The sequence below is a fragment of the Epargyreus clarus genome, unplaced genomic scaffold (genome assembly GCF_041222505.1).
Source record: "Epargyreus clarus isolate Ecla_fem2 unplaced genomic scaffold, WU_Ecla_fem_2.2 ptg000008l, whole genome shotgun sequence".
Taxonomy (NCBI): Eukaryota; Metazoa; Arthropoda; class Insecta; order Lepidoptera; family Hesperiidae; genus Epargyreus; species Epargyreus clarus.
In genome coordinates this window covers 15,062,691-15,076,144 of record NW_027332216.1, presented here as the reverse complement: position 1 = coordinate 15,076,144, position 13,454 = coordinate 15,062,691, and the positions used below count along the sequence as shown (strand labels likewise).

General features: G+C 37.8%; 1 protein-coding gene across 1 annotated transcript in view; it reads right to left on the bottom strand.

Annotated features, from left to right (window-relative positions):
* Positions 1 to 13,454, bottom strand: part of Dnah3 (dynein heavy chain 3, axonemal) — a 49,990-nt gene that overhangs the window by 6,658 nt on the left and 29,878 nt on the right. The window contains exons 49-67 of the mRNA XM_073076204.1: positions 13,026 to 13,278; positions 12,571 to 12,697; positions 10,806 to 10,917; positions 10,488 to 10,601; positions 9,956 to 10,133; positions 9,517 to 9,621; positions 9,071 to 9,232; positions 8,464 to 8,650; positions 8,104 to 8,224; positions 7,580 to 7,747; positions 6,894 to 7,129; positions 6,076 to 6,259; positions 5,589 to 5,725; positions 5,310 to 5,447; positions 3,154 to 3,391; positions 2,474 to 2,681; positions 1,488 to 1,738; positions 982 to 1,139; positions 449 to 608 (exon numbers count right to left, since the gene is read on the bottom strand). Coding sequence (XP_072932305.1) covers positions 449 to 608; positions 982 to 1,139; positions 1,488 to 1,738; positions 2,474 to 2,681; positions 3,154 to 3,391; positions 5,310 to 5,447; positions 5,589 to 5,725; positions 6,076 to 6,259; positions 6,894 to 7,129; positions 7,580 to 7,747; positions 8,104 to 8,224; positions 8,464 to 8,650; positions 9,071 to 9,232; positions 9,517 to 9,621; positions 9,956 to 10,133; positions 10,488 to 10,601; positions 10,806 to 10,917; positions 12,571 to 12,697; positions 13,026 to 13,278 — 3,237 coding nt within the window. The remainder of the gene's footprint in view (positions 1 to 448; positions 609 to 981; positions 1,140 to 1,487; positions 1,739 to 2,473; positions 2,682 to 3,153; positions 3,392 to 5,309; positions 5,448 to 5,588; positions 5,726 to 6,075; positions 6,260 to 6,893; positions 7,130 to 7,579; positions 7,748 to 8,103; positions 8,225 to 8,463; positions 8,651 to 9,070; positions 9,233 to 9,516; positions 9,622 to 9,955; positions 10,134 to 10,487; positions 10,602 to 10,805; positions 10,918 to 12,570; positions 12,698 to 13,025; positions 13,279 to 13,454) is intronic.

The window sequence follows — 13,454 nt, the reverse complement described above, 5'->3', positions numbered from 1 at the left end:
ACGGTAGATTTGATTTGCTACTACTACGAGCCAATACGTCAACAACATTTATACAACAGACAACGCTATATAGCATGTCTGCTTTATGTATGCGAATTTTTATGCAACATTTGTTGTTTTTTTCTAAAATTGAAATAATCATAGTAAATGCTTACTAGCACATATAAACATATGTAATCAACTCCAAATAAGTTTAAAGTCGGACCCTAATGTCGACTTGACAAATCAGTTGGAATCTATAAAGTAAGCTTTAAATGTAGTGAAAATGCTTCTGCAATGCAACTATACGGAAAGAGTGTAAAACACTCTGAAACACCCAAACTCAAGACAGAAATCCAAATTCGCATATTTAACTAATATAGTCACCACTACAAACTTTAAAGATATATAATAAATATAAAGTATATTATGAAGTATCAACGAAAGATTGGTAAAACGGTGTTGTTACCGCAGCGGTTTCCTTGTTGTCCTTAGTGATGTCAGCGTTCTCGTGCAGACCGAACACCTCGGGCTTGGCGATCATGGGCAGCGAGCGGATGTGCTCCAGCACCGAGTTGTAGTCCACGCACGGCGGGATCAGGTAGTCGCCGCTCGGGGAGAACGAGTAACTGACGGAGATACACTTTATTTATTTTCATTACCAACCGTTGTCCATCAAACCTTGTAATTGAACTCTAAGTTGTAAGTAACCTTGTAGTTGAACTCGCTGAAATCTACAGCATATTTACAAAGTTATATAAAGTCAATGCAATATTTCTTGACGATGCGCATTTATAAATTTTGTACTCGTTAGGAGCTTATATCAAATAAGTCACAGAAACTATAACCATAAGTATTCATTGAAACTATACAGAAACAATATGTTTCAACTATTAACTAACTTCAACAACAACAATTGTATCATATTTTTCTAGATGTTCTTATTTAACAACCTCAATTCATTCAAGATAAAACCTGGTGGACAAAAAAAATGTAGCTTACTTAGGATCGGAAGTGACCTCCTCATTGTAGAAGATGGAGAGTAGAGATAGTATGAGTCTCCTGTCCTTGTCGTCGGTCACCCGCCCACCGTAGTTGCATTCGCCGGCTAAATAATTGAGTGCGTCGAATGGCGTCTCTGTGTACTCCGTCAAGAACATCTATAAAATAAAATAGTAAAATATATAAAAGAAAGAATGAATGAAAGGAACAAGTAATTTATGTCACTTCATCTAATGTTCAATTTTACTTATGGCCCATTCACGTGTTATCAAGTTTGATTGCACCCTCTATTGGTGCTATTATTGGTGTTATACAGAATCTATCAATGTAACCAATTAAGTAAAACATGTTTGATCTGAGTAAGCATAATTAATGCAAATCTTATTCAAGTTATGCCGACGATAGAATCTGCAATCAATGAACCAACCCTGAAGATACATTGAGCCTTCAGCAACCGATAATTCCTGAACTTACTTCCAAAAATCAACCTCAAATTTAATACCCACCTGCAGCTGCATAATGCAAATCCTCAGATCACTCTCATTGAACTCGTACTGTATGTTCCAGCCGAGCGGGCCGAAGGCGCGGCGCTCCTGCACGATGGCGTGGAAGAAGCACAGCGCGAACAGCAGCCGCCGCCACTCCTCCGTGCGCGGGCACGAGATGTAGAACTCCGGGTCGCAGATCGGGTCCGATATGTACGACCGGTATATGTTGTTCTTGAGGCCCTTTGGCGCTTCGTTCGTCATTTTTACACCTGGTGGACGAACGTGGATGGGTCATTGAAACATATTTTTGAATAGTTTCACGCTAGAGTTATAGATACCGTAATTATAATACGTCTTAGGATCATTTGGCGTAGATGTTACTATTTTTCCCTACACTCAAGGTTATGAGTTGTTCGTTCGTTTAAAGTTTGTAGATTATGAGTAAAAAATAAAAATACAATAGCGAAACTTAGCAGTGTCCATCTCCATAAAATATAATTAGATAGTATAGAATGCGAATATGAAAAAAGTATATTAAAGCATAATATTGACACAACAGGTCCTACTATAACCTTTTTTACGGTGTTTACGACCTAATTACACGAAAATCAAAAGGAAGACTTCAAACGACAGTAGAAAACATAGAGCCATAAGGAAAAGGCAATAGTAAGATACATCCTATATTCGTCACATATTTTTCTTGTTACAATTTTAACCATGTATTGCCCAATACATTTTAGCGTATGTGCACTCATACATATACATAAGTACGTATGTCTGTATAATTCGCGCCAAAGTGTTAGTCCGTTACAGTTCATACAATTTGCTATGGCGACGCGATTCATTTCTATATTCAGAGCGGACTAGCAGTTTTACGCGGACTATATCTAAATACGTGCGCGCGTATGCCTGAATAGGTGTGCATACGTATGTGTGTGTTAATACCTGAATGTGTGGATGCATGCACATGCGTATGTGTGTGTCGTTGCGTGTGGCGCGCATACCGTTCTGCAGCACGGTGACGGGGAAGGCGCGGCTGGGGTAGGAGGTGAGCCAGCAGCGGAAGCCGGGGTGCACGAGGTGCGGCAGCAGCACCTCCGCGCAGATGCGCTCCAGCTCGCCCATCCACGACTCCATCACGTGGCAGTTCTGCAGCACCACCCAGCCGCCGGACACCGTCGCCTGGCTGATCATTTGCGCCGCTATCGGACCCTACATGTGAAAATTATGTTAAACGTACTTAGAACACTGATGTTCCATTGCTGCGTACTAGTGCGTACCAGAACAAAATGCTATTAAGGATTTAATTCCCTCTGTAATGGAAATGGGACATGTTTAAAACATATAGGGTCTGAAGTTGAATAAATTAAATAATTACTTGTGAAAACTTCGCCAAATCTTTCATGTACACTTTGTTTTTCATCCTCATGACGTATTTCAATTCCAAATAATAATTAATGTTTTATATTTACATAATTAATAAATCTAATTATATTCATACATAACTAGTATTTTAATGATCTTGTAATATAAAATTGTGTATGCTTTATACATTTAAACTCTAATGAACACCATTACTAGTCTTACAACTATGGTACAAAAATTTACCCATGGTAATGTTACTACATTCTTCAAATAAAAAACCATTAAAGCTAATAACTAAATATAAATGTTGTGACGTCACCTGCCCCTGTCCCAGCGAGATGGTCTCGAAGCTGACAACCTTCTTCTCCATAGAGAACTTGACGAGCCCCGACATGGGGTCGGAGCCGGCGGACAGGATGAAGATGAGCGGTGAGCAGCTGTTGCTGTCGCCGTACGAGCGCTCCAGGTCGAACGGCGGCGGCTCGATGTACGAGCGGCCCATTTCCTCCACTACGTACTGCTGGACTAACGGGATCAGCTTGTCTGGTCGGATGCAACTGTTGGCGGAGCAAATAATAATGAAAAATAACAAACTAAGGAGGATACAGTCCATCTCATTAATTTAAATAAGTCATTAAACAAATGCTGTCTAAAAACCAATAAAACAAGCGATCGTTGCGAGCGATAGGTATGGTCTGAAGTAGCTCCAACTCCACATTTTCCAGCTAAAAAAGTTAGTTGAAATACTTCGTGAAATTAAATATTTATTTACGGTAATAGTGGTTAGAATAAGATGTTCACAATAGTTGCTAGGAATCTCACAATCAGCTATGTCATGGCATGCAAATTGTTATGGCTAGTTATATCAGGATATATATTGATATATATATTGATTATTTCTAATGGAAGCAAATGAAAATGATAAAGAACAAGCCACCGAGGATACAGTCCATCTAATGAATTTAAACAAGTCATTAAAAACGCTACGTAAAAGAGCGTACTACAAAACTATCTAGTCTGAAGTAGCTCCAGAATCCACATATTCCATTATCATAGTTTTGACTTTTTTAAGATATATTTTATGGAGTTACTTTCGCCGCTTCTTCTCCACAATGAAATACTTAGCGAATAATAGGTAGATTATTGACGTTCAAAAAATGTAGTAAATTGGAGTACATCGTGTATATACAGGGTGAATTTTTAAAACGGGCCTTCAGGGCCAAATCCGAAACTATAAGAATGAGCGAAAAATGCTGAAAGGAGTTACGAGACCGATTTTGATAAAAACTAAAACTGCATCATTACTTTTTTAAAATAACTTTTTCCCTAGCCGGGAATCGAACGAGTTCATTTTGAAAAAAAATGCACCCTCTATATTATTCCACTATCTGATAGTGTTGCTTATAAGGATCAAAATCTGGAAAGTAATGATAAATGACAAACTAAAGGAAAAGCCTCAATTTTAAGAAAATACATATTTTTTCATATTAATTTGGCAGTTAAGTTCCCGCCATTCATTACTTTAAACATTTTTTTTGGCTCAATGTTTCTTATCATTCGAAATGGACGTTTTGTTTCCCAATAATTTTTATTTTTTATGTCCGACTTAGCTAAGGTTATTTTTAGGACCATTAAAATAGATTTACTTGCTATGGGCGGAGTTTCGTTTAATACAGATGTAAAGTTGACAATTTGCGAGAATTACTTTTTAGAGTCAAATCCGAGTAATTACTTAAAAAAAGAGATATAGAAAATCATATTTAACGTTGAAACGAAGTTGTAAACAACAAACAAAAGGAATTTACTATTTAATCAGTTATCTATTTTCATTAAAAAATAAATCCTAAAAACGGCGGTAACTTATTTGCCAAACTATTACTTTCTCATACTAAGCCGTATGTCATAGTCATAACATCGAATAATTAGTTGATTAACCAACAAATTCTTCAATGGTATGACTTATGTCTGTTTCTAAAGAATTATACATAAATCATTTGTTATGTATAATCCTTAAGGATTAGTATGCCAATGTATGGAAAAATACGTATTTTCTTCAAAATTTTCCTTTTCCTTTAATTTGTCACATAACATTACTTCCCAGAATTTGATCCTTATAAGCGACACTATCAAATAGTGGAATAATATAGAGGTGTAATTTTTTTCAAAATGAACTCGTTCGATTCCCAGCTAAGGAAAAAAATATTTTAAAAAACTAATGATGCAGTTTTAGTTTTTATCAAAATCGGCCTCGTAACTCCTTTCAGCATTTTTCGCTAATCCTTATAGTTTCGAATTAGGCCCTGAAGGCCCGTTTTAAAAATTCACCCTGTATATTTTTCTTAGCGCTTTCAAACAAATGATGTCACCGCGCAAGTCAAACGACGAAGGGTTATATCATCATTATTGCTAGAATGTTCACTTATTGCATCTATACTTTATAATTTACACTCAGTTCCTTACAAAGTTTAACTTTACCGTAAAATTATGAGTTTGGGTATCCCCCTGATGTCTTCGTAGGGATGTGGCAGGGGGTTCTCGTGCGGCGCTGACAGGTCGTAGAACTCCTTCCAGCTCTTCACGTCATTTTCGAAGTTTTCTTTAAAACCCTTTAAACTGTAGGAAAAATAAAGTATACCATACCTATAATAAATACATTATTTTATATTTTAAAAAAGTAGATAATAATTATCTTTGTAAAGTATCATGTCTTTAGTTGGTTGCCTTAATGTATATATTAAAAAGCAACATTCATACCCATTTAAGTTACTGGACCTCACGATCTCAGACCAGGATTTCTCCGAGAGCCAGGCGGGGGCGGGGTTCTCGAAGGGGTTCTCCAGAGCCACGCCCCCAGTGAGCAGGAACGCCACCAGATCTTCGTCTATTTGACCCTGGACGTAAATAAGTAAAATATTTATAATGAGAAGAGATGAGAAAAAACAACGAAGAGACACGGAGTAATTTATTCACTTATGGAAGTTATAGTTTATCACTTCACAAAATTTGGGTAAAATTTCATGAAATTTTACAAGCATTTAAGAAGACTATGTCTTCTAAGTAACATAATCTTTCTAAAAAACACGACTGAGTTCTTACTCAGACGTATTTTTTTCTCCATGTTAAAATAAATAAATATTTTTTCTAATTGTACCAAAAGAACAATATTTAAATAAGGGAAGAGGAAAGAAGTGTTCAATTTATTTAGGTTTATTTTTTTATTACGTAATATAAAAATCCATACCTTAGATCTCAGGATACCGAGCGTGAGCACGAGCGAGAAGATGAGCTTGTCCTTCTCGAAGAGGCTGCGGCAGACGTTCTCGTAGATGCTGCGCGTGAAGTACGCGTTGAGCGCCTCCAGCCGCTCGTCCAGCACCTCGCTCTTCGGCGAGTGCACGATCGCCTGGTTGTACAGGTTTATGAACCTGGATGCAACAAAGTAAATCGTGACGTAGGTCGATTGGTTATGTGACCTGAGATTACGTAGTCACGTATGTTGTTCGACCCATAAGCCATAAATAGACGTCGAGATGAACGCCTAATTTTAGGTTCATAGATAGGAGATCAGAACATGGTACAAGGTAAGCAATCTCATCAGACCTGTACAGCACCATATCGATTCCTACACGGTCGCTTAGTTGTTGTTTTATTAACAGACACAACAGCAAATTATGATATATGGCAAATAATTTGTATAAATAAAAAAGAAAAGTGGTCCTAGAATAAAGTCTTTACTCCTTTTATTTGCAGTCGTTGTATTTGTTGTTGATTTATATTTCATTTTATGGCACTCTTGCAACCCAAACGGATTAACAAAATTTAACATTTAAAAAGTTTTATTATCAATACAGTCAAAAGCTTTAAATTAGTCACAAAAATTACTTACAGCAGCATGTCCTTTTTCCTAATAATCAAAAATATACTACAGTAATTGTATACCAGTATCCACAGTAGAACGACCTTTTCTAAGATTATACAATAACTTTTACTCAAATCCGAAACCTTGTAACTAAGGCCCAAATTCACAACAAAAAATTCAAGTGTTATAAAATCACTTACCAATTAAGCGAGTACTGGTACATCGGATCAATGTTGGACAGATCGGAGATGCAGAAGAACAGCACGGAGCCGTGCTTGGAGACGGGCACGTACAGCAGCCGCGCCTCGTCGATCTCGCGCTCGGTGATCGCGGCCGCCGCCTGCTTCGCCTCGATCTCTATCGACAGCACCTTCGACGACGACAGGATCTGGTTTGCCGACTCGTCTTCTAAGATGTTACCCGCGGAAGAGAGCACCTGTGTAATATAGCGAACGTAAAGTATAAAACAAGCATCTAAACCCTGCGATTGCAAAGGATGTCTAACGTAAATTGACACTAATAAACTCCAGACAGGATTAAAATATTACCTGTTTTAATCATAAACGCTATCCCTGATAATGACGTTGAAACGCTTTTCGAAAGTGTTTATACGTTATCACACCCACTATACTGCGTTTGCTATTTAAAAGTAATAATACCACGAAGTGATATATCACTTTTAAATAATTATTTATTCTTTTTTTCCGGCTGTACTATTACTGCGCTACTATTAGCATCGTTCGATTGGACGTAAGCACTTCCCTTTTATGTAAAAAGACATCCCCACTTTGGACGTATAGGAAACACGTAGGTACATTCAGAAGGTTTCTTAAATTTACACATACTCACACACATTCGTTTCTCATAATAAGTATCCTTAACCTACCTCTAAAATCTTATCCTCAATTTCCTTCAAGGTCCTCTTATTGTTGGCACCTTCAACGATGAGCTGGTTTTTCTTCAGCTCCAGCTCAGGCCGGTCCTGTGCGACCACAATGCCCAGCAGCTGGTCCTGAAGACCTTGCGGTGTGATCATGAAGTTCAGCAGTGTCACCTGAGGAAAGAAACGTGTGTCACGTGACAATATTAGTGCTGGTGATGATATCTGGAATCGATTAATCCAAAATAAACATTTATCTTCGTCTTTGGAGTGGATTCTTCATCAGGTATTTGCTTCTAAATAAATTATTAAGGATAGATATTAGATACTTATCATAGATAAATAACGTTAAGTATTGAGAGAAAGGTTTTAAAAGAGTTGATAAAATATACATATTATATTGGACGACGGAGAAATAGATATCTAAATGAAGTACTTAGTTATCTCTCTAGCCGAACGTCAAACAACAAGCTTTGAACAATTGACAAATGTTTGAAATATATTCGTTGCCTGCTTAATCAGACACTAACCTTGACCGCGATCTCCGGCAAGTAGTGCGGGTTGCTGAGCCGCGTGGTGATGTAGAAGCGGAAGTTGTGGTTGTACTCCAGGACGTTGTCACCCAACTTCAGGCAGTCCACGCCGCCCGACCTGGTAAAAATCGTAAAATGAGTGAACGTTTAAATTTTTTTACTTGAATGTTTGTGCTGCGAGTTTCAAGAGAATTAATTCAGAATCCTTCAATTCTTTAATTTATTCATTCATTAATTCTCCCACTCTTGTCGCCGGCAATCCCGGAAATCCCCTTTTAGTCGTTTTTTACGACAGGCAGGGAATACCGTAGCCCTATTCTAATCCCGGAACTACAGGGACAGCGATGCTGCACCCACCTGTAGACGCTCCGCAGCAGCACGGGCTCCAGCACGGCGTCCAGGTGTTCGCGCACGTGCTCCAGCAGCGCAGGGCGGCCCAGCTGCACCGCCATCTCCAGCAGGCGCACGTACGACGGGTCCGACAGCTTCAGGATGAACAGCTGGTTGTCGCGCTCCATGTTCTTCACCCACTTGTTCGATTGCTCTGCGATATTAACTCGCACTTATATTCGGTGGACACGAAACGATGAGATACTACATCGCAAGGATGCTATTATGCCGCTAGCTTGGATGTTATGCCATAACAGCGGGACGTATAGTTGCGAACTATTATCAAAAACTTTACTGAAGTGGTAAATTAAGTTGGTAGTATGCCTATTTAGTAGAAAAAATTGAAAAGAAGACGAAAAAATTAACAAGTTTTCTACAATGTGTTCATACTCTGTGGCACCAGAACACCCACTTTGGATTTCATCGACACACAACAGATTCAACTCAAAATCTAAATATTTTTTTTTGATTACATATATGTAGTATTATCATGCATCATTTTACATAACACCTGTTTAACTAATATAATACCAGAATTATATCTCACTAGAAATTTACATGATTAATCTCTCACCCTGAGGGTCAATCATGAGCGGCCAGCGTCGTGACTTCTCGACGATAATGCCGTTCTCTATGGAGAAGGCGTCTACGGGCAGTCCGGCGATGTTCCACGCGCGGATCACCACAGGCTCGCCCAACGTCGTTATCAGGCTGAACGACTCCGAGCATGGGATCTCTGAGGGGATTATCTAAATTACTGGGAAGAATGTAAGCTTTACGGATAGGTTAGGCCCTGGGCGGGCACAAAGGTATTTTAATATTATTTATTTTATAATAAAATACAATCCATGATGCCATTGTCGCTATAATTTTTGTTATAACGTAAGTAATGAAATAAACATTTGCAACATCAAAATAATGAAAAGGATTTGATGAAGCGGAAAGTGGAAATAAATTTAGAACAACTGTAATAGAATTTCATTTATTTGTAAGTGCACTGGCGCTGGCACTTTAACTTACCCAATTCTCGAGTTCGTTCGTTCCACATTTGAATGATCTCCCGTCTGTAGTTGACCGTGTATGGACCGAGGTACGCGATGAATCCAGCTGACAGCAATACGTCACCTGTACAGAAGTTATGTTAGAATCAAAATATTTTAATTTTATTTTTTGGATGAATGGACACCAACTTCAAAGTTAATGTACAGATAATGCTACATCCGCACGCTTTTCGTTAGCCGCAAACTGCAAACCTTTACACATGGCTTGACTTAAAACCATGCTAAAAGCGCTTGCAAACCAGGTCAAATTCTCTATCCACACACTTGAAAATGGACGCCTTGGCAATCATATGGACGAGGCATTTCTTTTTCACTAACATTGAGGTTATTGTCTTATAAAAAAAATAAAGCTGATAAAGGCTGTCAGAATGTTAGTGAGTGAATGGTAACTGAACTACCGATGATGTTCCCGAGCAGCTCCTGCAGCTGGCGGGCGAGCTCGGTCCAGCGCATCTTCTCGCCGCCCAGGCCGCCGATGAGCTGCTCGGCGCGGGACAGCTTGGTGGAGCACAGCTCGATCTCGTCCTCCAGACCCTTCTTCTTGCGCGTCATCTCCGCGAACTCGTCGTTCAACGCCTATTTGCAACGAAAAACAACATATATCAGTGTTTTTATAAAAAATAAAAATACAACTGTCCGATTATTCTATGCAACTAAAATTTGTTTTCTTAACATTTGGCTAGTTCTTCACCGTCAATCCATATAAAGATCCCGACAACTTCGGCGGACTGAGTGTCATATACAGGACAAATTTGAATGATTCACAAGACAAAGTGATAACATATACAAATACACACACATAAAAAATCCGATTGAAACATTTTGATCTTTACTTAAATATTATATGATAAGCATTTTTTTTAGTTTTATTATACAAAATCTTGTTCGACATCATTTACAAAATGTTCATTACAATAAAAAATATATTACCTGCAACTTGTCGAGGACGCCTTGCAACTGCGCTCGCTTCTCGTTCAACGTGTTCATCTGCATCTGCAGCTCCGCCTCGGCCTCGGCTAAGGCGGCCTTTTTCGGAGCTACAACCTTAATAACGAAAAGTATTAAGAAACACTTTTTAAAACGTGTTACAACAAAAACTAAAATATTTTTTAATGTTAAAATAATGTGTTACAACTAAATATAATGTCAATTAATCCTGACAAAAGAGCGTCACTGAGCTGAGAAAACTATTTTTTTTTTAGACATTTACAATGTATCATCTTATTCTACTTTATATAAGAAAATCACCTTGATGACTCTATCGTAGACGTCCATGGCTCGCACCCAGCGACACAGACCTTCGCAGGCAGATGACACTTTTGCTATCACCGCAGGATCGAACTCCCGGTCGGGAATATACCTAACACATAAACATATGACGGGAATTAGTGAGATCTGGGGATCAAGGCAGAATTAATAGTATTTGCAACTTTCGAGCAAAACGAAGTAAGGGTATTCATTTCTTCAGTGGAAAATTAAGTAGATATTTTAAAGGCATAAATTAATAATAAAAATAAATAATAGTTAAAAAAAAACTAAAAAATACGCTTTTATAAAAAATTCGACCAAAAAATGAAAAATAAATAATAGTTTAAAAAAACTAAAAACATACACTTTTTATAGAAAATCCAACTAAAAAATAGAAAATATTTTTTTTAAATTTGAATTAAGAATAGTGTAAATAAGATAAAAATATTATTTATTGTAAAAAAAGCGTGGGGTGCATGGTGTCAATAGTTATAAATATTTTATTGATAGATATTGAGTAGAAGGATTATCATCTTGATAATATCTTAAAAAGCACCCCACGCTTTTTTCTTCTTAAATAAAATTTAAAAAAATATATTTTCTATTTTTTAGTTGGATTTTCCATAAAAAGTGTATGTTTTTAGTATTTTAAACTATTATTTATTTTTCATTTTTTGGTCGAATTTTTATAAAAGCGTATTTTTTAGTTTTTTTTAACTATTATTTATTTTTCATTTTTTAGTGATTATTTTAGCGATTATTTTAACGATTATTACGTAGCGTATTATCAAGTTTATCTTTCAAATCAGCATCAGCACCTTTGCTTAGCAGTGCAAAAATGAATATTGGGTCATTGTTTAACACAGCTGTATGAAGTGGTGTTTTACATTGGTGTTTATTTTTATTGTTAACGTGAAAATACCAGAGGAGTTGTTGAATGACATCCGAATTTCCAATGCTAACTGCTTTCTGTCATAATTTATACCATATCCCAGGTCCTCTATCTTGGATAAAAGTAATCACGGAAAAAGGATGATAGAGCATCTTTTAAAAACAGGCGCTGATGGCAATACTCAAGAGAAAAACGGTCAACTGCTTAACATCTAGCCATTTCAAAAGGACGTCGTCCAATCATCGATTTAATATTACAGCATGATGATGTTAATATCAAAAATAATTCTAGAATTTCTTCTCTTTGTGTTGCTGCTGCCTGCAGAGATTTCAGAACTGTTAGTAGTTTAATTAATTTTACAGCTCGAGTTAATAATATAAGTTGTGACTATGACGATGAGCTGAAATCATATATGCCTTTACATTTGGCAGCATGAAATGGGAACAATGAAATAGTGGAAATCTTGTTAAAGGAAGGTGCAGATGTTGAAGTGCTGAATGAATAAGGATGATGAGACACCGCTTCATGATGCTATTAACAACGGACGCGTCGAAGTTGAGGTCAGGTCAGGTCAGGTTAGGTTAGGTTAGGTGATCGGCGCGCCTGGTAGATTCCTTTATTGGTCTTAACGCAGACCATCCGGGTCTCAGGAAAACAAAAATCGCTGATCCTGATTATCCTAGTAAGGATAACGGGTCAGAATGTTTAAAATATTGAATTGTCATCGGTCCTTAATAAGTATGCCAAATTTCAAGTTAATCCGACGTTTTGAAGGGGGTTAAAATCATGTTCAAAGATTCCGTTACATACTAACATACTAACATACCAACATACATACGTCTGAAGCTAATAAAAGCGTATTAACAATGTTACTTGTCTCGAATTTTCTTCATAATAGCAGCGGGAATGTTGTCCTTATCATAATTTTTGAGACTGTCCAGAAACTTCATATCGCCGAGCATCTTTTGTGACGGACCCCAAAAGTCTTCGTATGGCTTGCCTAAGATATAAAATATTTTTTATTAAACGAATGGGTTATTTTGTTAGAAAAAATAGCTGCTGCTTTAGCATTCTTTGTAGCTTCATACTCTTACCTTCTATGGTTCGATTTCGGAGGCATCACCGTCAGAATTATTTGTCTTAACTAACAGTAATAGTTCTGCTTTAAAGGGTAACGGACATAAGTATGTCTCCCATATCCTTCTTACCTTACCGAAGCATTACAACATAGTTCTTAAGAATTATAACGTATCTAATCTTGTGCCGGCCTGCTCGTTTGCTTCAACATAATAACAATAAAAAATAACACACACAACCCTCGACCTCACCGTTAGCATCCATCTTCCTGTCCCCCTTGATGCCCTTCATGACACAAACGGCCTCCATAACGAGCTTGACGCCCGCGGGCGGGTTCTTCATAGACTTGACGAGCGTGATGTCTGCCGGCTTGAGCGTGTTGAGCGCGTTGAGCGCCGCCTCGAGCGCGGGCACGGCCTCCGCCAGGTCGGACTCGCAGTCGTCCTTGATCGCCTGCGCCGCCGCCGCCGCCTCGTTGGCAAGCGCCTCGTCCGCACCGACGATCTGGTTTACATGAATACTCGTGAACATTATAATCAGAAATATATTATAAAAACAACAAACCTGACTGCTGCAAAATATAGCCATTGTTACTCCGACAATTTAGACGAATCCAATGATATCTAATAGGTTTAAATTGATCAGACCATTCGAGCTGTAGGGCGTGCCGAAAATTAAAA